Below are 26,256 nucleotides of genomic sequence, written 5' to 3'. Positions count from 1 at the left end.
CTGATGACCTGAGTTCACCAACCAAGAAGCTCTGTAGAGCAGAGGAGGGAGCTGACTCCTCAGAGCTGTTTTCTGACCTCCACATCCTTTGTGGCACACATGTGCCTGCATTCACATGCGCATGCTCACAGAATAATAATGTCTTAAAAAAGAAATTGGTTTTTTTCTTTTTTTTTTTGTTTTTTTGTTTTTTTTCGAGACAGGGTTTCTCTGTGTAGCCCTGGCTGTCCTGGAACTCACTCTCTAGACCAGGCTAGCCTCGAACTCAGAAATCTGCCTGCCTCTGCCTCCCAAGTGCTGGGATTAAAGGCGTGCGCCACCACTGCCCGGCCAAAATTGACTTTTTTCAGTTTGCTTTAGTGATTGAGAGCTCTGCCCCATGTATCATTTGTATTTTGTTTGGGGAGTGGGGACCAAATCCACGGTTTTAAACATTTGCTAGGCAAGCTAACGTCCACCAGACTCATCCCTGTCCGTTGTGATCTCTGTCTGTCTGTCTGTCTGTCTGTCTGTTTTTAGAGACAGGTTTCTTTGTGTAGCCCTGGCTAGCCTGGAACTCACTCTGTAGACCAGGCTGGCCTCAAACTCAGAGATCTGCCTTCCTCTGCCTCCTGAGTGCTGGGATTAAATGTGCACCACCACCACCTGGCCACTGTGATCTACTTTAACCACATGTCCTGCTATCAAATATATTTTGCTGTTGCTTCTTTGTGTCAGCTGATAATTGCTCTGAGATGATCAACTCCACTTTGCTTTGGTAATATAAAATGAGTGAGGTATTCTCCTTGCTGTTCATGTAATCATGGTATGGATTCCAAAGCCGTGTGTGTGTGTGTGTGTGTGTGTGTGTGTATCTGTTACAGTCTCAGTGCTGTAATCCTTTTCTGATATGTGGATAATTTAGAGGTGATGATGGTATTTAATTTACTGGATTTTGTTCTTTTTAGCAAGAGCTCAGAGTTGTTCTTAGTGTTGACTAAATCTTGTAGTTGATTAGAGAAGCAAACCCTAGCATCTCATTACCTTAGGCTATCAGCCAGGTGGGTTGGACCTAAGTCTTAATGTTTTCTTTGCTTTTTTGTAGAGAGGGAAATATGAAGTTCCTAAGTGGCTCTCTCCCAGTAGCATTCTGCTTCTCCAGCAGATGCTTCAGGTAAACTTTGTTATTTATTTTTAAGTAATAGAAATTCATTGTAATTGTTTGATTTAACTTTTAATATCTGTGGAACTGCTGCATTTGTTGTTACCTGTGAGCTTAAAAAGGATTCCATTCATCATGTATCTTGTTCTCTCTGAGAACCTCTACTAATTATGTTGTAAACACAGTTTCTCTAGACTGTGCCCGTCTTTGATGATGTGCCTTTTTTCACATTTATTTATGCATTCATTCATTCATTCATTCATTCAGCAGTCATTCTGTTTTTTCTAGCTCTTGCATTTAGGCATATGGAAGCTACTCAGCAAATGCTTGGATGAACTGATGTGTGGTCTATGGCCTGTGATCTAGTAGAGTGCTTTTCAAATGTCACCATGTGTCAGAGTTGCCAGGTGGAATTGTTAAAGCACAGCTTAGTGGGCCCCATTCCATTTGTCTGATCTAACAGATCTGGGGCAGGACCAAACATTTGGATTTCCAAAAGGCTCCTGAATGGTGCTGGTGCTGATGCTGATGTTTTGGGGCCACTTTGAGAATGATTCTGATGGGATGAAGGTGAAAGTCTAGGTATTCATCCTATTAATCAGTCAGTAGTAGGCTTACGTCCTAAACTGTTGTGATCTAAAAAATGAAAGGGGCATGTCTGAGCCTACTTTACTGCTCTGTGGTGTATTTTAGATACAATGAGTTGGAAATGCTTGGAAAATGAGTGTATTATTAGTGAATTATTTTACTTACTATGTTACCTGAATATCTTCCAGTTTTCCATCGATTAAGCCGTCTTTACCTTTAATTTAAAATGTACCTCAAGCTCACCCACTTTGATTAAGTAGAGCCAGACCACCAAATCTCCACAGTGAGATTGAAAAATGCCTTGGCCTTTCTTCTAGACTCCAGACTTAATCTTTGTTGATTAATTTTTCTCTCCTCACATCTGAACATCACAAATGGAAGCGAAAGGTGTGCTTTTCAGCTTGTTCTATGTGATTGTGAGTGACTCGGAAGTAGAGATTGCATATTCAGTGTGAATGCCCTGCGTTGCGTTTACTTGAATACTAAAGTGGTGAATATTTCCCATGAATAGGTTTTCCAGCAAAAAGACTATTACATCATACAATAGATCGACTGAACTTCATGAATAATGTCCATACCAATGAAGTTCGTGTTTGTTAAACAGTTATCTTGTAGGCCTGTGTTGGTTGCTATAGTTTTCTTGCCTCAATTGCCTTTTTAAAAGAATTCATCCCAAGGCCATTTTAAGGTCTTTGACAGCGTGATGATAACGTTTGTGATAATAACATTTACATCTGTTCTGGTGCATTTTGAGTTCTCAGGAGAAAGGTGTTGTAGTCTCTGTTTGAAATGTACTTCAATGGCCACTAGGTGGACCCAAAGAAACGAATTTCTATGAAAAATCTCTTGAACCATCCCTGGATCATGCAAGATTACAGCTGTCCCGTTGAGTGGCAAAGCAAGACTCCTGTAAGTACCATGAAACCCAGTGGTTTGTTTTCAGAAGTTTGTGTGAGTTCGATGCTGCAATGCTGTGCTCTAAATATGAGAGAAAATGTATTTGCAGACTTAGCTGGACTGACGGTGGGAGACCTACAGCCCAGTCTCTGGGCCTGTCAGTCTCTGGGCCAGTGAGTGGGAGACTTACACCCAGTCCTATACTGCCTGTCACTCTCTGGGCCAGTGAGTGGCTGCCCAACCTGTACTGAATGTATATCACCTGGAACCTTAAAAAGCAGGTCCTGGCTGGGAATAGTGACACCTGTGTCTAATTCCAATACTCACTGCCAGCAGTTCTTTTTTCATTCTGTATACTTAATGAGTACTTTTTAAAGTTCCCGGGTGTTTTCCATGTGCAGTCAGGATTGTGAACAGTGCTCGGGAGTCTTTTTTTTTGGGGGGGGGGTTTGGGGGGGTTTGTTTATTTTTTTGAAGACAGGGTTTCTCTGTGTAGCCCTGGCTGTCCTGGAACTCACTCTGAAGACCAGGCTAGCCTTGAACTCTCGAACTCAGAAATCTGCCTGCCTCTGCCTCCCAAGTGCTGGGATTAAAGGTGTGCGCCACCACCGCCTGGCATGCTCTGGAGTCTTTATTGTTGTTGTTGTTTTGATTTCTCTGTGTAGTTGTAGCTGTCCTGGAACTTATTCTGAGGACTAGGCTGGCCTTGAACTAAGAGATCTATCTGCATCTGCCTCTGCTTCCCCAGAGTTAGGATTAAAGGCCTGTGCCACCAAGGCCTGGCTGCTAATGGATGGAGTCCTGACGGAGTTATTTAACGCCATTCAAATCTGTTTAGCCTATTTAGTCATTTGTAGAAATAGGTTCAACTTGTTCTGCTTTCCAGATTTATGAAATTACATTAGTTTTCAGACATCTAAGACTGAGAAATGTTTTGCACCCTTAATATTTATTTATTAGCTATTAAAAAGTAGCAGTAATAGTTGGGTGTAATGACACATGCCTATAATCCCAGCACTTAAGTCAGGAGGATTGCAAGTTTGAGGACAGCCCTGATCTATACACTGAGACTATCTCTAAAGAAAAAAAAAAATCAATAAATCTGTTACCCATTATGAATACTTATTTTTGTGAAGAAAAATCGTTTAAAAATAATCTGACAAAGGAGTGGCATGTTGATGTCCTTACAAGCTTCTGTGAGTCTGGTCTATTAGAGGATACCTGTATAGTCTAGAAAATGCACCCTACCCGGACAGAGAGGGGAAGGGTGAGTAGTTTAGTAATCTTTTCAGATCCTGTATAGTCTAGAAAATGCACCCTACCCAGACAGAGAGGGGGAGGGGGAGTAGTTTAGTAATCTTTTCAGAACCTGTATAGTCTAGAAAATGCATCCTACTCAGACAGAGAGGGGGAGGGTAAGTAGTTTAGTAATCTTTTCAGAACCTGTATAGTCTAGAAAATGCACCCTACCCAGACAGAGAGGGGGAGGAAGAGTAGTTTAGTGATCTTTTCAGATAGTTTGTGATAATTCCTTAATGTTTGTTCATTTCTTTAAAAAATAATCTTTGTTTTAGTTTATGTGACCAAGGAGGACAGAAGGGGACATGGAGTCTCCTGGAACTGGAGTTGCAGATGGTTGTTAACCACCATGTGGGTGCTGGGAACTGAACCTTGATCCTGAGTAAAGGTACCGAGACCAGTCTGTCCAGCCCTCACTTTGGTGGCTTGTTTTGTTTTTAAGGTGGAGTGTGGAGTCCTATCACGAGCGCTGTGGATTCTCCCGTAGAGCCCACTAGGCTGTTCATGGCTGCTTTCTCCAAGTACCACCCTACATTGGTGTGGAAAATACTTGTGCACTGAGTTGTACAGGTTTTCCAATGCTGGCACATTTTTGACATCAGTTAATTTACTCTGTTCAGCTTCAACAACTTATTTCTCAAATACCCATATTTGAATAACCAGCCAGGAGTGACATTCTGTGACTAAAATGGCTGTTGAGGCTATACCCCAGTCACATAGTCTTTGCTCAACCGCAACGGTGTTACGTCTGACACTTTCATCTTATAATAAACACACACATGCATGATGTTGACATGTAATAGCATAATTCTTTTCTTGGCTTCATCAAGGGTTTAATTGAAACTGACTAGGGGAATTGCGAGTCCATGATTTCTACAGAAGCCCTGCTTTCACTCGTTGTTGTGCTACAGCTCAAGTGTCAGCACCGGGGACACACGGGAGAAACACTAGTGTTATAAAAATGGTGTGGACACTGGAGCTCCTCAGGAGACTGCAGACCACACTCTATGTATGTTAGTACACTGTCATTCTCTTCTGGTGAGAGGAGATCATTGGATCCCATTATAGATGGTTGTGAGCCACCATCTATACAGTGGTTGCTGGGAATTGAACTCAGGACCTCTGCAAGAGCAGCCAGTGCTCTTAACTGCTGAGCCATCTCTCCAGCCTGACCACACTCTAAAGAGTCTACTTTACATGACATTCTCCTCTGCTGTTCTCACAGGCACATGTGATGCACACACCTGTACACACACCATATACACATGTGTACATACACATGCATGTGCTTGCACACATGCAGCTTCACCACATATGTAGTTAGAAAAGGGAGGAGTGCCTTTATAGCCTTTTCAGGTAATAAAGACTGTTCTCCACTTCTGTAGAGGCATATATCATGCACATGGATTGGAGTAGCTTAGAGTTATGTCTTAGACATGTTACATGTAGACAAATGGTGCATTTGTTTCCTGGAATAATCACATCAGTGAATATAAATACTTAGTAGCTACCTAGTCTTAGAAAAGTGGACTTTTGCTTCCAGCCTCTATTCCTGTCCCCATGTTAGGGCCATACAGGCTGAACTAACCCCCTCTCCCTTTTTCCTATGATGGTTAGCTCTCAGTATAACTCTTATCCATAGTCTCCTTGGCCCTCCATGATGTAGTGGATCTCTATTGAGTAAATGCAACCTAATCTAGTGATTCCCAATGCCCAAGAACCATGTGAGTGTCAGAAAGGTCAGCAGAAGGAACAGGGAAACTGATGTGCTCCTTGTGAGGTGGAGATTGGGGGTGCCAATGCCTGTGTTCAACCATTGGGGGTCATCATTTCTCCATGTGTAGAGGGCTTGCATGTCTTTTGAGCCATGACTCTGATAGGATAGAATACACTACTATTCATGTTAGAGCAGACACCAAAATGAAGTATGTGTCTCATTGTTTGTTCTTGAGACACAGTCATGTAGCCCAGGCTGGCCTCAGACTTGCTGTGCAGCCAAGGCTGGCATGGAATTTCAGATCCTCCTACCTGTGCTCCTAAGGACACTCTCCCGTTTAAACAAACATCAGAGGTCTCGTGTGTTTTCTTCCTGTTCTTTGTTTTTAAATTTGGGGCATAGTATAAGGTAAAACATAATTTTGAGTGTTCCCAGGGCATACAGTTTTATTTACATCTTAATATAGTTGCTGGTCAGCTGCGGTGGCACAGGTCTATAATCTGAGCTCCTTGGGAAGCTGGGCAGGACGATGACACATTTGAAGCTGGTCTTGGAAACATAGTGTATCTTGGAAAAAAGAAGAGAAAACAATTAACTGTTAATTAACTGTTAATCTGGATATGGGACGCATAGCTGTGATCCTAGCTCTTCTTGGGAAGCCAAAGCAAGAGGACTGCCATGAGTTGAGGCAAGCCTGGGCTACCTAGTGAGTTCTAGGCCAGCCATAGCTACAATGTGAGACACTGTCTTAAAAGAACAAACCATTGCTCAGTGGTTAAGAGCACATATTTACTGTTCTTAGAGAGAACCCAAGCTTGTATCCCAGCACCCATGTCAAGTAGTGGCTCACGGCTGTAACTACAGCTCCAGGCAGGGATCCGGTACCACCGGCCTCCCCAAGGCCCCAAACCTTTTCAAATCTGCTTTTAAATTTGTTGAATTCTACATTAACGTGATACCGTAAGAGTCAGGCTCTCTATTTTACTATGGGTAGAATTCTTTGGATAGTACTTTTCAGTAAAGCATTGTTCTGTAGTCTTTTTTAAAAACTCATTCGGTCTTTGTACTAGCTCTCTGAATCGGGGCTATTATTGCCCTCTTTGCAGATGGAGCAAAAGGATGTACATTATCATGAAGTAACACAGTTGAGTGGCCAGTATGCATAGAGTAGAGAGCCAGAATTTGAATTCAGACAGGGGCTGTGGCATGGAAAGGACCTGGGAGGTCAGTTGATTTAAGCGTGGGCCTGCATCATGCCTGTCTGCCATATTCCATGTCTGGTGTCTGCTGGAACAGAACTGTGTACAGGTACAATTGTGATGGGGTAGAAATGTCTGAGCCAGGAATCAAAAATGCCTGGATAGGGTGGGGTGGGGCAGATGGTCCTCATCTCATCGTTCCTAGTCAGCACTTTGGTTCGTGTCCTGTCTCTAGAGTCCCTGTGTCTGCCTTTACACATCAGCTTACTCATTGCTCTCCTTCCTCACAGAGCTGTGGTTGGTGAAATGGGTTGTAAACAGAAGAGGTCTGAGGATTGCTGTCACCTTTTGAAGGATTTGCTTTTTTCTTTCAGTGTGTGTTATCAAGAATGAACTATAAAAATAATTCTGATTTACTTGGATATTTAAGGCATAGATGCTGTAATAATTCTCCGCATGATCTCCTCGTGCTATTTTCATGCACAGGTCTAGTACCCTAGTATTGTATCAAATAGAAGTTATATTCGGTTTCATTTTCTGCCCTAGTGAACAGGAAATGTAGCAGGCACGGATAATCCAAAATAATTGGCTACCTTTGGACATGCATTTTTGTCCTTAACCTAACCTGAGTCCGCATAGCTGAGAATTCAGAGCACTATCAAACTATTGAGCCCCTCTGGAGGACTCTGAAATGAGAGACTTTCTCAGACCTTTGTCACCCTGTCCTTTTTATTCTAGTTCAGGAGTCCAGCAGAAAGCACAGTGCCTCCTTCATGCCTGTCCTGCTTTTCCTGTGATAGCACTTGGTAGATGCACAGGGCAGGGTGGCTGGAAAACGGGGCGCTTATGTTTCCTTTAAAAACATGGGGTTTTGTTTTACGTTTGTGTGAGTGTGTGTGTGTGTGTAAGAGAGAGAGAGAATGTGTGTGTGTGTAAGAGAGTATGAGAGAGAGAGAGAGAGAGAGAGAGAGAGAATAGGACAGAGAAGTCAGCTCTTTCCTTTTATCCTGTGGCGCTCACAATCAATCCCAGGCCATGGAGTTTGGTGGAAGGAGTTTTTACCTCCTATGCCATATTGCCAGACCTGGTTTTTTGTTTTTGTTCTATTCCTGTCTTTTTTCTTTTAAATATAGGGTCTCCCAAAGCTGGAGAGATGGCTCAGCATCTTACTGCTGTTGGAGAGGACTGGGTTCAGTGTCCAGCATACACATGGTGACTCACAACCATCTGTAACTCCAGTTCCAGGGTTGTCTGACACTCTTCTGATCCCTTTGGGTTCCAGGACGTAGGTGGTGCACACACATACACTCAGGCACACTCATACACAGAAAGTTAAAGTCCTGTGTAGCCTATGCTACCTTGAATTTGTTCATAGCTTAGTCTGGCCTCGAACTCTTGATCCCCTGGTCTTAACCGCTTGAGTTTTAGAATTATAGGTGGTATCATGCCTGGCCAAGAAGGATGTCCTTCTTAGGGAGTAGCTTGTGTATGGAAGGAACTCAGTATTTTTCTTCTTCCTTGAGCAGTGATACCAATAAGAAGATGTCCAGTTGAGTGTTGAAGTGTTTGGGGCTTTTGAGGTTGAGGTCATCCTAAATGAGGAATCTGTACTCTGAGAGTCACAAAAGCTAAAGCAACACATTGAATATATGTCTAAGAACCTTGGAACTCTCCAGTGCCACTAGGATAAGCCTGTATGGTCTGCACTTTTTTTTTTTTTTTTAAGTAATGCTTGAGTTTCTGCTGGTCGCAGCCAATAGCATATGTTTGTCTTGATCTGCTCAGTCTGTCTAGGATGGAGCACCATACGTTGGGTGGCTGGGAAGTTCCAGACACAGCCTGCATGGTGTCTGGGGATGACTTGCTTTTCTGTTTGTGGTTGCTTCCTTCACATGTGACATCCTCCCACAGTAGAAGGCGTGGAGGGTGCCTTGGGGCCTCTCTGTTCATAAGGATGGACTCCCCTCATCTTACCTTCAACCTCTTAACACTCAGGTTGGTCATTAGGGGTCAGTATCCAGTCTTTAAGGAACACAGGAACACAGACACTGGACCACAGAAAGGCCATCGTCTTTCTGTTTGTCTTCATTCATAAAGGTGGGATGAGTTTCTCAGGAGCTCACTGTCACTTGTGTGTGGCAGTTGAGGGTGGTCATGATACTGCCCTGCCTTGTGCAAGGCAAATAAATGTCTCCTTCATGCTGTATCTGATTCCAAGTAGCTCATTTAGAGGGGAAGAGTGGTCTGTAACAAGAATATTTAAATTTCTGAAAGTTATCAAATTAAAGAGGAACTAGAATTGTGTATATTAGTAAAAAATAGCCATTTTTTGAGGACCTTGCCTGTTTCAGTGCTATACTTGAGCATTCCTGTGTTACATGTATGGCAAGGCATGCACCATGTTTTTTATAGATGATAAAACAGGCTCAGGGAGGTGTACTGGCATACTCAAGGCCACATGGTTATAAAGTGATGTCACAGTGAAAACCAAGCTCTGTCTAATCTCACAGCCTGCTAGCTGTCAGGTTGTCCTGGCTTAGTAGTGAGAGGTCCCATGGAGACAAGCTTAGGTGACAAGAGGCTGAGCACCCCAGCTGTCCCCACTTCCCTGCAGAGGAGGGCTGGAAGCAGAAAGCAGACCATTGCTTCTGGAGCTGTTGTGGAGAGAATGCCTTACTTTGGAAGCCATGTTCCTCTTGATTGTCTTCACATTCCACCTTCTGAGTGTTTTCCAGCCCAGACAAGGCCATTCCTGTCATTTTGTTCTTAAGGACTTGGTAATTGTCCTTAATTGAATAAGTTGCCCTTAATTGAAATTTAAGTTTTAGTGTGTTGACCTTATGGTGTGTGCTGTACCTTCAATATGAGTGTGGCTCTGCTGTGTGTCACACACTATCACATGGCTTACTGGGATTGTACCTAATGTGAGGTGGTAGGTTTGGGTCTGAGCGCTGCAAAAAGAAAAGAGTCATAGGAATGTTGATGTGCTGATTTTAACTTCCAAAAGAACATACCTGCAAACAACAGTATATGAAATTGTGTTTTGTAGTTGACTCACCTTGATGAAGATTGCATAACAGAGCTTTCTGTACATCATCGAAACAGCAGGAAAACAATGGAGGATTTAATTTTGTCGGTAAGAAATACAGCATGCACTTCAACATGGTGACTTTTGTAATTGACAGTGATGTAGTGTTTTTAGGACCATGGACCATCATGAATGTAATTGTTCACTGTATATTCCTGTGCTCTTTCCTTGTGTCTTCTGGGTGTTCTTTTACAACCTTGTCTAGTTTTTTTATTTGCTTGTTCTGTGTGTATGTGTGTGGGTGTGCACATGCTACAGTAAGTGTGCAGAGCTCAGAGGACAGCTTGTGGGAGTTGGTTCTCTCTTTACCATTGGCTTTCAAGGATTGAACTCAGGCGGTCAGCCTGATGAGAAGTGCCTATACTCATGAGCTCTCAGGATCCCTGGATGTCCTCTGTAAACAAGAACACTCTGCACTGGGGACATCGATTAGAGAGACGTAGTCCTTACATAATTGAGAATCAGAGCAAACTAATCCACAGAGAAGTGGTAGTGCTCATTTTCATGGTTTTGAAATTCTCAGACATAGAAATCTGGTTCTGCTGTAAACATGAAGAAGACAAGATACTTACACATGCTTTCACTTACTTCCAAGGGTAGGCATATAGCCAGTGGTAGAGTACTTGCCTAGTTTGAAGCTCTGGGTTTTATCTCTAGCACCAGAACAAAACAAGAACAAAAAGTTTTGTTTTCAAGCAGGGCCTTGTATTGTAGTCCAGGTAGTAGGCCCCAAATAACATGCCCTGAACTCTCTCTGCTTCTGACTTCTGTGTCTGTTTCTGTTTTTCTGTCACACACACACACACACACTTACACACACACACACACACACTCACACACATACACAAACACACACACACATGTGTGCGCACAATTTTTCTGTATACTTCAACTGGCCTTATCCTGGAGTTCACTGTGTACCTTGGGCTAGCCTTGAACTCTGTCTTCCTGCTCTGCCTTCCTGGTGCTAGAGATAAAACCCAGAGCTTCAGGGCTCTCACAACTCTGAGTCCCATCTGGTGTGGCAAGTGAGGCTCACACCTCCGGGTGCTCCTTTTCAACACTTTGTCATTGTCACCTGTGCTTTGTATTTTTCTTTGTCTGTTTTTTCCTTAGTTCAGTTTAGAAATCTTAACAGTTTATTTTGAAACAGCTTTATTGCTTTACAGTGAGTGCTTTGCAATGTAAAGAAACTGAGTGCTGCCATCAGTGGCTCTGGGCCGTGGTGACAGAATGTCAGGAATTGGAAGCTAATGCAGAATGTCTTAATGTCTCCTTAGTCTCAAAACAGTACAAACTTAAAATTTCTACTTCAGCAACCTAAAAGTTTTGCATGCTTTTTCTTTGGGATGGTCTTTAATTAAAAATTACATTTAATGCCACCTGTAGTCCCAGCCCTCAGAAGGCTTAGGCGGGAGATTACTGCTATAGTGAGAGACGGCCTCACCCCAGCCAACCCCCAGCCATGGCTATAATTCAGTACTTGGGAAGCTGAGATGAGGAATTTGATGCTATCCTGGGCAAACCTGGGCTACATTCTGAGAGTATCTCAAAGAATGAACCAATAGCCAGCTCCTGGCCACCATGTAAGCTCAGTGCTGCATGGCTCTAGAGAAGTTTCTTAGTGCAGAGGGAAGCAGTCAGTGTGGCAGGCAGCCTCTAGCTGGTCAGAGTGCTGAGTGTAAATGATCGTGCGTGTGTGATGCGCCATCACCTTCTCCAAAGCTCAGAACATCTCGGAATCATGGACAGAAGAGTGTGTGAGCCCGAGGGTGGGGGATGTGTCCTGAAAGATGTCTTCCCATCCCCCCACTGTAGCTGTCGCGATCTGCACAAGATCAGGCCAGCCAACATTTTGTTGTGGACGGGATGATTGTCATTAATGGTTTCAGGGGAGGTGCCATTTTCTCAGTGCTGTACTCACTGATAAATCGTCCACACTCCAGTAATAACCTTCACTCAGCTGGTCACACACGGTCAGCATGATGGTAGGAGGAGGCTGGTTGGGAAGAGGGATTCATGGGGGAGGGGGCCGTGTTATAAGAGAGATGGTTAGGGAGTGACAAAAACTAAAATTCATTGGTACATATGTGAAATTCTCGAGAATAAAGATAGGAATATTTAGGTTTTATATAATTATTTTTCTCTCAGAAGGATTGAGGTTCAGAGAGTTCACATTTGTTTAAGTACTTTCCAGTTTGAGATAGGCCAGTTCTGTATTGCCTAGGCTGGCCTTGAACTTTTAATCAACCCTGCTTCAGTCTACTTAGTACTGGAATTACAGTGTTACCATGCCTAGTCTTTACTTTCCAATTAATTAATTAATTAATTAATTAATTAATTTGTTTTTTGAGACAAGGATTTTCTCTGTAACCCTGGCTGTCTTGGCTGTCCTGGAACTTACTCTGTAGACCAGGCTGCCCTTAAACTCAGATCCACCTGCCTCTGCCTCCTGAGTGCTGGGGTTAGTAGCATACAGGGCTTTTACTTTCCAGTTTAAAGATCTTTGGAGATCATCCACTAGCGTTGTTATAGTTGCTAAGGCATTTTAGAGCTCTGTCTTTATTTTGGGGCTACTTTGACAAATCAGTTCTTGTGACTCATGCTAATATGGTACCATTGGTCTTTGTGACGAGACAGAGAAACAGTGACTCACAGATTGAAGCTCCGCAAACACTCCTAAAAGTACCTTTTCCTTGTTTGTTTGCTTGCTTTTTGTGAGACAAGATTTTGCTCTATAACCCAGGCTGGTCTGGAATTGCCTGCACAGTCCAGGCTGGCTTCGAGTTTCTAGCAGCTTTCCTTCCTGCCTTTGCCTCCTGAGTGCTGGGATTTGAGTCACTATACATGGCTTCTAATTTTTTATTAACAAATGTTTATATGAAGTAGTCAGATTCTCCTCTGGCTTACAGTTTGGGCCATGTTATTATGTCTGTCCTGAGATTTCAAGTAGTGGTGCTCGGGCTTCTGGCTTATCACTCCCTTACTCTTCCTTTTCTGAGTGGGTCTGGGTTGAGGGAGCATACACATATCTGGGAATTTCACTTAGGGGTACATATGCCATCCATCTCCCAAGTGCCTGTGAAGTTAACAATTAGCTGAGCACTTAGAAAGGATTGTAATGCCCTGTGTGGTGGTGCACCCCTTTATTCCTGGCACTCAGGAGTCAAATGCAGGAAGATCTCTGTGAGTTCACAGCCAGCTTGGGCTGCATAGCAAGTTTCAGTACAGCCAGAGCTATGCAGAGACCCCCCTTCAACAAACCTGGGGGGAGTAGTCAGTTGTCAGATAGCTCAGTAGGTAAAGGTGCTTGCTGCCAAGCCTGAAAACCTGACTTTGAGTCTGGAACATACACTTTGACTTCCAGATGTGTACACTCCCTCAAGTAAACTTTAAAAAAGTTAAGTGTTTATAGTTTTCTAGAGATAGAAGCCTTTTTCTAACAGGCAAATCCATCAGTATCAGATATTTGCTTTCAAAGGAGGGAGTGACCTAACAGGTAAGGAGGCAGGAAGGGAAACTCCTGCATTGACCTACCTCCTCCTCAGCTTCCCGGGCATCGGATCAAGAGGAGTACTAAGTGAAAGTCTTGCCTTTTTTTTTTTTTTTTTTTTTTTTTTTGCCAAGGGGAAGAGGGCGTGTAGGCATGTTTAGAGAAGATGCACAGACTGCTGTGAGGTAATCCCACCAGAGAACATAGAGCGTTCTTAAAGCTGAGTAGAAATTCTAAAATACCTACAACTTAGTACTATCCAGAAATCCTTTACAGTGCTTGGACTTAATTAGTAAAGTAATAGCCTCCCCTTTTATTTTGATGGGGCGGGTTGGGGGGCGGGTGTTGAACCCAGGGCCTCAGGGGTGCCGGTTGAGTGCTGTACCACTGAACTATGTCCCCAGCCCACCAGCTTCTTTCTTAGCCTGTGTTTTTCAAAAAGATTTTTTAAAATCTGTTTTCAAAAGGTGAGCAGCCCATGTGACACAGTAGATGTGGAGGATCTAGTGTAATTTGGGGAGAGGAAGGATGCTGGTCATTTTCATCTAGTTCTGCAGTTCCTTCTCCGTGGAGTCTTTCCTTCCCCCTTGCTATGATGTGTGCAATAGTCAGAATCCCACTGTAACTGTCACAACATACGGGATTTTACGTCCTTCCTAGATTGAAAGGACAGACATGAACATTTCAAGTCATTTAGTACATGTGAACCTATGTAAAATATTAACTGAAGTTAACAAGAATCATGTTGCTGGTGACCCTTTGTGTCATGCCCTTCTTGAGAGCACTTCATGGCATTAAATATTACTCCATTAGTAAAATTTTTGCGTTTTTTGGTAAGGACAGAAGCTCATAGTCTGAATTTACTTTGAGTCTATAAGTATTTCCTGAAATCTCATTAAAACAATGGAAAGGGATTTAAAAAGTCAAAAACTTTCCGGGATACATATACATAAAGAGGAGACAAAGGAATGTCAAGACATTTTTTAAATTTGTGAACTAGGTTGTAGTGGACAAAAGAAGTTGGGAGAAAGCTGATGGCTATGTGTTTGTGGAGGGAAGAGATACTAGAAGACACCTAGAATTCTGGGAGAGAGTCAGGAAGAAAATGGAGACAGTTAACAAGGAAGAAGGAAGAAAATGGAAAGATATTGTAATAAAATAGATAATGCAGGGAGAGGGAATATGGGTAAAAAGAATCATATTCTCAGAACGAAGGGAAGCTAGTTAGTTCTTGAAGAGGATTAAGGTGTGTTCATAAAGAACTTTCTAAGTGTTGCCCTCAGAACTCTAAAACTCAGTAGAAATGTTTGAAAATAAAGTTAAGGAGAAGTTTTTAAAAGTAGGACTTAGAAACAAAAGATACAAAAGTGAGAGTAGTGGTAAGAAAGGTGTATCACACACGTCATTATTAATAGTAATAGAAGGCTAAACAGTGACTGGTCAGGGGAACCATCAAAGAAAATCAACCAGGATTTAGCATGGTGGATGATAACAGATGTACCAGTCAATGCCTCTTCTAGCAGGATTTCAGAAAGCTGGGGAAGGACCCCAAAAGTTTTCAGAGACAAAAACTAAGGTCATATACAAAGGCATGGGAGTAGACTCTGTGTATGTGTGTGTGTGTTTGTGTTTGTTTGTTTTTAAGACAGGGTCTTTCTGTGTAGTTTTGGCTGACCTGGAACTTGCTCTGTAGATCAGGGTGGTCTCAAACTCAGAAATCCTCCTGCCTCTGTCTCCTAAGTACTGGGATTAAAGGCATATGCTACCACCATCCAACCCGACTTTTCAAAAATAGCTATACTAGAATCAAGAGGAATAGTATCCTCCAAACTACAGAAATTATTGTTGGTCTGTAATTCTTTACGTGACCAAACCAGAATCAGTCCTAAGGACAGAATGCTATCATATGTCAGACATGCACAATTTCAAAACATTTACCTCATGTTAACCCTCAGAAAGTTACTGGAGGATGATTTCTACTACAAGAGTGTCAATCAAGAAAGACGAATGCTGGTGCACGCCTTTAATCCCAGCATTTGGGAGGCAGAGGCCAGCCTGGTCTACAGAGAGAGTTCCAGGACAGCCAGGGCTATACAGAGAAACCCTGTCTCGAAAAGCAAAAAAAAAAAAAAAAACCAACAAAAAAAGAAAGACGAATGCTTGGGTACATTGTAGCATGGAGGAGAAAAAAGTTGCTAGACTGGCAAGGGGGCGGATGCCAATATGGGGACTCTCTCTAGGAGGAAGGAGGTGAGTTAGGGTTAGCCAATGTACCGAGAATGTTGAGGTAAGACTATTACAATTGCGGTAGAATTAGAAGAATGGGGAACTTAGAAAATTTAATTTCAGGTGTGGCACAGTTCTAAAACATCAAAAAGGAAAGTACAAGAATTGAGACTTTAGCTGGGCGGTGGTGGCGCACGCCTTTAATCCCAGCACTTGGGAGGCAGAGGCAGGCGGATTTCTGAGTTCAAGAGTTTGAGGCTAGCCTGGTCTACAGAGTGAGTTCCAGGACAGCCAGGGCTACACAGAAAAACCCTGTCTCGAAAAATCCAAAAAAAAAAAAAAAAAAGAATTGAGACTTTATTACTTCTCCTGTTTTAGTAGCCTTTTGTCTTTAGCTCTTGTGTGGTTTGATGGCTGGGCTTATAGCTAACCAATATGACTGTCATCAGGTGTTAATCCTGGAGGTGGTGGTGCTGTTCTGAGTACTTCCCTGTTACCTGTCTTAGATACTCTGCGTGCCACTTCTCCAATATCTTATTGTTACTTTTTAGTGCTGGGGATGGAACTCATAGTCTTGCACGTGCTAGGCAAATGCTCTTATCATTGAGCTACGTCCTTAGCCCTATATCTCACAAACTGTTAAACAGTTAACAAGTGATGTTATAAACATACATACATGCATGCATGCATGCATGTATACATACATACATACATATGTACATACAGTCTGGCTCCCATGCGTTTACATATGGCATTTGTTTTTTGTCTCTGAAACTTTTGTGGTCCTCCCTCAGCTTTTTGAAGTTGAGCTAGAAGGCCCTAATACCTTCTTGGCCACCTCTTGGTCTCTATTCTGGCTGGTTGTATTGGGATAACAATATAGTATTTAAAACCTTATCCCTATTGAGTTGTGAATACTACTTATAAATTGATAATGATGTAAATTTGATTTAGTGGCAAATGATAAAGTTACCAGAGGAGGAGATGGGAAGATAAATGTAGGAAAGATGTTGTAATAGAGCAAAATTTTTATTTTCCGTACTAAGAATTCTGTGCGGAATATCTGAAGATCAAACAATTCGAACTGCAAAGGAAATTAGCTTAGAAATATGCAGTTGAAACAAAATAGCTTTCAGGTGTTTAGGAGTTCTTTCTGCGCAGGGCAGTTTTAGGTGTGCAGGCATGATGTGGAGAAATGTTAAATATCACGTCTGCAAAGCTGTTGACTGAATTCTGAATGCCTGTTGCACTGAAGAAAATAATTTAAAATAGAATGCTATTCCTTTGCGTCTGTGCGTGTTTTAACTGCCTGATCCCTTGTTTTTCAGTGGCAGTATGATCACCTCACAGCCACCTACCTTCTGCTTCTCGCCAGGAAGGCTCGAGGGAAGCCAGCTCGTCTACAGCTGCCGGCCTTCTCTTGTGGAGCCACCAGCACCACTCCAAAGGCAAGTTGTAGAAGCCCTGTGTGAGCACCTGCTCACCTCGCCTGCAGCCTTATTCACGAGCACACCCACCACCACCATGAGTCAGCCAGATGCAGTTGCAAGCGTTTGTTTCTTCTGCAGTGCTGGGCTTGAAACTCAGGCCTTGCACATGTGAGGCAAGCGCTCGGCCACTGAGCTCTTTCCAGTTGGTTTAAACATCGTGATGAGAAAAGTGAGAGCTCTGAGCTTAGTTCTTCCTCTGCCCCTTTTCTCCTTTTTTCTCTTTTGTCCTTTTATAGCACATCTTGCTTACTGAGAAATAGATAAACTAAAAGAAAGTAATAGGATTTACTTACAAACTTTCTAGCTACAAATAATGTAATCCCTCTTTTTTTTAAAGATTTATTTATTTATTTATTTTAATGTTTTGTGTGCATGTGTGTGTATACCATTGTGCCTTCCTTGGTGCTGGACGAGGCCAGAAGAGGATGTCAGATCGACTGGAACTGGAATTAAAGACGGTTGTCAGCTACTTTCTGGGTGCTGGGAATTGAACCCAGTTCTCTGCAAGAGAAGCCAGTGTTTTGATCCACTGAACCATCTCTTTAGCCCTGGATAAAGTTAATTCTTCAGTGTGTCTTTCCTGTCTCTGCTTTGTGTACTTGACAGGGCTTTAAAAGGGAGTCAGACCTATGAATACATGACATGCTACATTTCTTAGGACACGGAATATTTTAACATAAACACTTTGATGCATATGTTACTGTTGAGATTTAGATTTCTGCAGTTGTCAAAGCTCCAGTAATGTAAACTCTTTCTGCAAGAGCTGGTTTTAAGCAAATTGTGATTCTTTTCTCCTTTTCCTCTGTTGTGAATGCTTGTAGTGATGGAGTTCCCATACTGCAAGCAACACGTCATCCCTTCTAGACTCCTAGCTCAGATTTGTCTTCCGTTCAATTCTTTCTTCCACAGTTGAAATCTATTTTATATCATTTATTTATTTATTAGTTTGTTTGTCTCTGTGTGTCTCATGCTTGTGTGTATGTGTACATGCGCCACAGCTCAGAGGATAGCTTCTAGCAGCTGATTGTTACTGGGGATTGAATTCATGTTCTTAGGCAAGGACCTTTTCCCACTAAGCTATTTCTCTGGTGCCCTCCCACGTGCCCACTATTGCTTAAAGTTTAACTGACTGTTCTTGAGAGACCGAAGCAGAAGAATTACTGTTGTGTTCCAAAGCCAGCATGGGCTACATATGTGAATTCAGGTCAGCCTGTGGGTACAGAATGAGACCCTATCTGTAAAACAAACGCTTAAGTACTGTTAGGCGGGTGTGGGATGCTGTAACCTTTGCTCAGTTTAATTCAGATTGCAGTTTAATGGCTGCAGTATTAGGAATCATACCTTAGGGTTGCAGCAGTTGCTCAGTGGTAGAGTGTTCATTTAGTATGCATGTCTGAGGCCCTAGGTTTGATCCCTAGTATCACAGAGAACAAAAGGAAAAAAATCAGAAAGGAAAATATTTTTGTTATCCTCAGAAAGCCACAGTTGACCTTCTTTGTATTTATTTAATATAACTGAAATGGCTGTAAATTAGGCCTATTTTTAAAGATCTCAAAACTGTTTTTAAATAAGTTAAAGCCACTGCCTTCATGGTCTGCAGTTGAATCATCTGTCTCCAGCTTGTTTTAATTCCTTCTTTAGAACTTTTTTTATGGCCTGTCAGTCATGCGCTATAGGGTCAGGTGGATGTTAGGGTCCTGACAGACTTTGTCCATCTCCCATCTTTCCTCCCTCCTTGATATTTTGTCCAAACTCAGGACTAAGGGCATCAGTGCAATTGATCTCTGTAAGGTCTATGGAGTAAGGTGTTCTCCCCACCAGGCTGTGTTCTGTGTAGGTGTGGAGAGTTCTTAGGCTGGGGAATGCCCCATGCTCTTCCTGTATGTGGGGTGATTCAGCCCATCATCACCTTTCTCACTGCTTTGGTAAGATCCTTTTAACTTTAGTCACTGGGTCCAGGAGGACATAAAAATATGAGTTTTGTTTCTGATCAGGGTAATTGCAGAAAGATATGATTTGCCTCTACATTTAGAATAATTACTTTAGCCAAATATATTCAGTTAAGATCCCTGGTGCATTCTCCTGAGCCCCTTTGGATTTTCTTGTCTGTGTTTGTGTGGTCTCCGTAGATGGGTCCTTTCATACATAAAGTATCCAAGTAGGAAGATCTGAGAAGATACTCCTGTCTTCCATCTACAACATAGTAAATATTTACCTAATCATTGTATTGCTTGGGCAGTCATGTTACTGAACCAGTTTTTACAGCAGATAGACATTTAAATGACCAGAAAATAAGCAGAAAACAAATTTTGAGTTCTTTTTTTGGAGTTTATGCTTATCAGTGAACTTGAACAGGCTGTATAGTTTCTTTGCACCCTGATAGAATGGCCTCTTTTTCTGTGGTTTTATTTTTAATTCTGACTTACCAATCAATTGATGGTGCTTTCAAAGAGATTAAGTCTGAATCAGAAATCACTAAAGATCACACAGTCTTCAGCAGTAGTGGTGTGAAGTACTGTGGACTTGGAGAGATTTGAGTTTGCTCTTAGAATAGTCATGCTAAGGGAAAACACATATGCACAGAAACACAGGACTCTATACCTCAGTAGACGGGCTCCAGGTTAAGTGATGGCTGTGAGGACTTTGGGAAGTAGGATAATGTAATTAGCAGAGTTCAGACACCAAATTGTGTTTGCCAAAGCTAACAACCTGAGTTTGGTATCCAGGTTCCACAGGATAGGAGAGAATTGGTTCCCATAAGTTGTCCTGTTATTTTCATATAGGAGCAAACACACACTCAAATAACTAAATGTCAAATTAGAAAAAAAAAATTTCTATAAAGAATTGTTTAGTTGACACACACCTTTAATCCCAGCACTTGAGAGACAGAGGAAGGCAGCTCTCTTGAGTTTCAGGCCAGTCTTATCTACAGAGTGAGTTTCAGGACATCCAGGGCTATACCTGAAGCCCTGTCTCAAAATACAAAAACAAACAAACAACAACGAAACGAACCATCCAATCAGGGACATTGCATGTGCGTCTGCTACAGAATCATCACTGCCATCATTTGTACAATACTGAACTTTTCCCGACTTGCTCTAGACTTAGCATCAGTATTTTTCTCAGCTTAGCATGCTGTCTATTCAGTGAGTTCTCATTGATAGTAGTTGGCAACCCTGGAGAACTCTCCGGGTAAGTAGAGAGGGTAGGCAGAGTCCTTGTTTGAGTAATATAGATTTGAGAAGATTTGGCTTTGAACTCAATTAGCTCTAAGTCTGGGTAAAGGGATGTAGGTGCTAGAAATTCAGTAGTAGTACTCCACAGCCTCAGCCTTTAGGCTATGTCTAATGTACTTTCAGTTTGTACGGGGAAAGGATGAAGGAAAGTAAGGTATTCTGCTGGTAGTGTTAGCATAAGACCCATATGTCCTGTTTATGGGCAGAGTGTTAGCATAGGGCCCAAGTGTCCTATTTGTGGCCAATCTTTCATACAGCTAATTTACTCCTGGCTGAAATGATGAGCTTTTAAAATTTACTTGTACTGCATGCTTTTAATTTTTTCTTTCTTAATGGGATAGAGAGATGGCGCGGTGGTTAGGAGCAAAGGCTGCTCTTCCAGAGGAGCCAGGTTTAATTTCCAGCACCTCATGGTCCCTTACAACCATCTGTAACTCCAGTCCCAGGTCCAGGGGATCTGACCCCCTCCTGGCCTCTATAGGCACCATGTATGCATGTGGCACATAGACCTGATTGCAGACAAAATACTCTTAAACATAAAATAAACATTAAAAAAATTTTTTTGATTGAGATTAAAAATTAAAAAAAAATTGAGATTGTGTGTGTAATGTATGTGTGGGGGAGGGTATGCGTGCCATGGCAGGAGTTTGGGGTCAGAGGACAATTTGGTGGAGTCAGTTCTTCCAACTCCATGAGTTCTAGGGATCAAACTCAGATCACCAGGACCGCAGGGCGAGCGCTTTTACCCACTGAGCCCTCATGCTGGCTCCTGATAGATGCTCCTCAGTATCAGAAGTTATGTCCTCCCAGCTTCTGCTTCCTTGGGACTTTATTTGTAAATTTGCAAATGGGGTGTCTAATACTGCTGTGTAATAGTGACAAGCTAAATCGGTTGTATTTCTTTTTCTTTTTTCTTTTTTCTTAACCAGACTCTTGTTTCCATTTATTTATTTATTTATTTATTTATTTTTGGTTTTTCGAGACAGGGTTTCTCTGTGTAGCCCTGGCTGTCCTGGAACTCACTCTGTAGACCAGGCTGGCCTTGAACTCAGAAATCCACCTGCCTCTGCCTCCCAAGTGCTGGGATTAAAGGTGTGCGCCACCACTGCTTGGCTCTGTTGTATTTCATATGACATCTAGCTTGTCTCTGTTTCTGCTTCCAGAGTGTCTCCCTGTGCTTGGGATATACTGTTGTAAAATTTGAATCCTGGTGTTGTTATTACTAACTTCTTTTGCCTTTTAAAATTAATAGTCAAAGAATCTGAGCCTGGAAGATATGACCACAAGTGATGATAACTGTGTGGCTGGATCAGTAGACTATGAATTGTGTGAAGATAAGTTATTAGCTCCCAAGACACCACAGGTGGGTAGTTTTATTACTACTTAAAGCAGAATGCATGTCTTAATTATAAACACATCTAGCCCAACAGGAAATCAAGTCTGTGCTTGTAAATTTATTTAATCTCTAAGCCACTGAAGACATTAATGAGAGATTATTGGAATATTAATGAGGGAGAAGTCAGTGATTTCAAAGTTAAGAAAACCAAGATTGCATTTTGGAGCACTTCCTTGCCCCGCCCCTTTTTGAATGAACTGTAATTTGCATGTAGTTAAATAGTTGACATTTACCCTTTTTAGTGTTTAGCTCTGTGTTTACAATGTAGAGCCACCAGAAGTTGTGACACAGTAATTCATTGCCCTCTCCCAGGTCTCTAGGTCCTTTCTGTGAACTCCTTTTTCCTCCTAACTCAGGGCAGCTGCAGGTATGTTTTCCTCCTCGTTTGACAGGTTTTTTTTTTTTAATCCTACTTTAAGTTTGTTGGACTTCTTAGGTGTGTGGTTCAAAGTTTTCCACCTAATATGGGTCTTTATGGTTATCTTTTTTTTAATATGAGGTTTTGTCTCATAAGTTTTGTCTTTATTTTGCTTTCTTTCTGTTCCTCACAGTAACTTTATGACCTATGTCTAGTTTGCTGATTCTCTTTCTAATGGTTCCTAAAAATGCTGTGAATTAGTCTAATGAGTCAGTTGTCCCCTCCATGCCCCCCTCCGTGTGTGTGTGTGTGTGTGTGCGTGTGTGCGTGCTCTCGCATGCCCCTGCCGCCTGCCTGCCTGCCTGCCTGTCTCTCAGCAGGGCCCCACCATCACTCTGTAGTGCGAGCTCCCCTAGGTCGTACAGTGTAGATCCCAGACAGCTCCCCCCATGGCTCTTCTACACCACACTGCACAAGTAATTTTGAAAAAACTCCTATACTTTTAATTTTAAAATTGCTGGTTAGTTCTTGTAAATACTTTTATCTCTATTGATTCTGTGGTATTGCCCTTATACTTCAGGTTTTTAGAGCCTAGCTTCTTATCTGTCAGTCCCAACCTGTTTATCTTGAGCTGAACTGAACTCTTGAGTTGAGAAAAATTTGGTAAAAGCAAAATGTTTATGAGTGTACAAGGATCAAATTAATCTAATTTACCATCAGCGTGTGCTGGTGTTCCTGTGTTGCGGTATGTGACTTCACAGTCGTCACTTCGCAGGCCTCCATCCTGAGTGCTCAGCATGTGCACGTGCGTTGTGAATGCTGTAGGTCCACAGTGGCCTGTGCAGGATGCTTCAAGTGCCTTGGCTCAGATTTGAGACCTTGTTTGCTATGACTTAAGCTCCATTCTACATCCTTTCCTTATGCTTGTCCTCCTGTTCTAGAATTCTATCTCCGTTTATATTTAATCTGCTATTAGATAGAGACGCTGTTTATTTTTATCCTTGTTTAATTTCTGTAGGTTCTAATTCTCTTTATAAGCTACCAGGATACTTTGTTGTCTTGTTCTTATAGTCTGATTTTAAACACTAACATATATATTCTTCGTTTGATCATTTTGAGAGCTAATATTTTTCTGAGTCTTGAGGCAGAGGCAGAGACAGAGACACAAAAGGTAAAGGTCCACACTGGGTGTCTTCCTCTATTCTCCATCTTGTTTCCTGAGACAGGGTCTCTCATTGAACCCAGAGATCAGCAGTTGGCTAGAATGGCTGGTCACTGTGCTTTAGGGATCTACCTGTGTCAGTGCCTTTCCCAGGGTTACAGACAAGCATCACACACACCCCCAGCTTTTACATTGGTGTTAGGGGCCAGATCATAGTCCTTCATGCACGTACAACAACCACTTTTCTAACCAAGCCATCCCCCCAGCCCCAGTTAGAATTTTTGTTTGTTTTTCAAGATGGGGGAGGGGTCCTCTCTGTGTAGCCCTGGCTGTTCTGGAACTCACTCTGTAGACCATCCTGCCCTAGAACTCAGTGATCCACTTACCTCTGTCTCCTGAGTGCTAGGGTTAAAGGCATATGCCACCACCACCTGGCAAACAGTATTCTAATACCCCCCTCTTTTTTTTTTGTCTCAATCACAGAGAAAACTTGTCTTTTTGGTACATAGTAGAGTCAAACCATGGCAATGTAGGTTTTTTTTTTTTTTTTTTTAGTTTTTTGAGACAGGGTTTCTCTGTATAGCCCTGGCTGTCCTGGAACTCACTCTGTAGACCAGGCTGGCCTCGAACTCAGAAATCCGCCTGCCTCTGCCTCCCAAGTGCTGGGATTAAAGGCGTGTGCCACCACCGCTCGGCGGCAATGTAGGTATTAAGAAACATGATGTAGAGGCTGTGTGTGGTTATTCTCAGCATTGTCTGGATCCTGAGTGTGTTTAAACACCATTCTGAAATGGAGAAATCCCTGCTAGTAGAAAAGACAGATGATCTACTTGTGCCAAGGAGAACTGAAGACACTGTCAGGCATCCTTGTGTGCCAGTGGTGTCCTCTTGGTGGCCTTGAATTTTAATAAGAACAGTACAAATAATTTGCTGATTATCAAGGTATATTGTAAGAAATAGACTTTTCTTCCTTAGTGTTCTTTATCTAGGACCTTTTTTTCCTCCAGGTTACCAAACACTTGGCAGAATCAAATCATGGAGCATCTAAATCACCAGCTCCAGTGGTCTGCAGAGCACTGACGAATAAATTAAAAGACAAAGAGAATGTGTGCACTCCCAAGTCTTCTGTGAAGAAAGAAGAACAGTTTGTATTTTCTGAGCCGAAGATTCCAGTTAGTAAGAACCAGTATAAGAGAGAAATACTCACCTCACCCACCTGTTTCACAACACCTGCAAAAGGTATTTGCTAAGAATTAAGCAGAGATTTAAAAGTTAAAATGTAATTGTTACTGTTATAAATAACACACTGGTTTTCGAAATAAATAGCCTTGTTCTCTGGCTTCAGGGGTGGGTTAGCTGCCTTTATCATAGATACCTGAATTAGGGGAAATGGAGACAATACTTAGCTTGTAATTCACAGTGGTGCTGTTGCTTTCTTTTCCACATCTAAAGATTTATTTTAGGGTGTGTGTGTGTACCCAATGAGGCTTGAAGAGGGAGGACCCCCTGGAGATGGAGTTACAGGTAGTTGTTAGCCACCCAATGTGGGTGCTGGGAACCAGACTCTGGCCCTCTCTGTTAGCACAGCCAGCACTCTTAGCTGCTGAGCCATCTCTCGAGCCCCTCTGTTACATCTGTGTGATTGAGTCACAGCAGTTGGATAGCAGCTTAGAGCCTGCCATGTTTCCGTGTGTAGGAACTTGAGACTTAGAGGAGTGGGTTGCTTTGCCAAGGTCCTGCATCCAGGCTCATCCTACTTCACCGGCACTGGGAATCACTCAGGCTGGAGTTTCTTTCTGCTGAGCTTTTATTGTCTGGTTCTCCATCCTGGTAACCTGGTCCTGTCCTGCCCTACCCTGGAGTCCAGAAGGCAGGGGAGTCTGTGATTCCTTCCCAGACTTCAGATGACTCTTCTTTCTCTTGGAGTCCTCTTCAGTGTAATGTCCACCAGTTTTTAAACCATTTCTCCAGGACACTTAGTGTTTTGGTTGCTGTCTCATCCGGACACATTCTACTGTGTCCGTGTGAGGCCAATTTGCTAGGATCGAGCCCCCATACGACAAGTAATCCATGTATGCAACAGAGCACTCAGATCGAAGGCATGCGCCACTATTGCCCAGCTTATCTTTGATTTTTCAGACTATGGCTCATGTAGCCCAGGCATCCAGGACCAGCTGTAGACTTGCTGGTGTTGTGTAAGTGAGAATGACCCTGAACTCTTGATTGTCTTACTTGCCTCTCCCAAGTGCTGCGATTGTAGATGTGTGTCATTTTGCCTGGGGGAGAGAGGGAGTAGGGGAGAGGGAATGAGAGAGAATGAATAAGTAGGGTAGAAGTCAACATTGACTGTCATACTTCAGGAGCTACCTACTTTACTGAGACAAAGTCTTAGTGGGATCTGAAGCTTATTATGCTAAGCTGGCCAAGCAGCAAACATGGGGAACCCACCTGTCTGTGCCGCTACCTCTCTAGTGATGGAATTAGAAGTTTATGCCAGACCACACCAGGCTTTTTTCCCTTTTCACTGGGGTGCTGAGGACCTGAGCTCAAGTTTTCATGTTTTTATAACCAGCAACTGTCTTAGTTAGGACTTCCATTGCTGTGAACAGACACCATGACCAAGGCAACTCTTATAAAGGACAACATTTAATTGGGGCTGGCTTACAGGTGCCAAGATTCAGTCTGTTACCATTATGGTGGGAAGTGTGGCAGTGTCCAGGCAGGCATGGCACTGGAGGAGCTGAGGGTTCTACATCTTGTTCTGAAGGCAAACAGGAGAAGACTGGCTTCCAGGCAGCTAGGAAGGCGGTCTCAAAGCCCACTCCCACAGTGACACACTTCCTCCAACAAGGCAACACCTCCTAATAGTACCACTCCCTGGGCCAAGCATATTCAAACCACCACACCAGCTCAGCCATTTCCAAAACCTCTTTCAGGAATTAAAAAGAAATACGTAAAACAACAAC

At 42.6% G+C, this 26,256-nt stretch overlaps 1 protein-coding gene across 1 annotated transcript in view; it reads left to right on the top strand.

Annotated features, from left to right (window-relative positions):
- Positions 1 to 26,256, top strand: part of Melk (maternal embryonic leucine zipper kinase) — a 61,511-nt gene that overhangs the window by 25,872 nt on the left and 9,383 nt on the right. Inside the window, exons 9-14 of the mRNA XM_028770269.1 lie at positions 1,085 to 1,153; positions 2,540 to 2,638; positions 9,891 to 9,977; positions 16,977 to 17,114; positions 21,633 to 21,737; positions 24,298 to 24,529. Coding sequence (XP_028626102.1) covers positions 1,085 to 1,153; positions 2,540 to 2,638; positions 9,891 to 9,977; positions 16,977 to 17,114; positions 21,633 to 21,737; positions 24,298 to 24,529 — 730 coding nt within the window. The remainder of the gene's footprint in view (positions 1 to 1,084; positions 1,154 to 2,539; positions 2,639 to 9,890; positions 9,978 to 16,976; positions 17,115 to 21,632; positions 21,738 to 24,297; positions 24,530 to 26,256) is intronic.

This window comes from Grammomys surdaster, unplaced genomic scaffold (assembly GCF_004785775.1).
Source record: "Grammomys surdaster isolate TR1022 unplaced genomic scaffold, NIH_TR_1.0 199, whole genome shotgun sequence".
Lineage (NCBI taxonomy): Eukaryota > Metazoa > Chordata > Mammalia > Rodentia > Muridae > Grammomys > Grammomys surdaster.
This window is presented reverse-complemented; position numbering and strand designations above follow the sequence as displayed.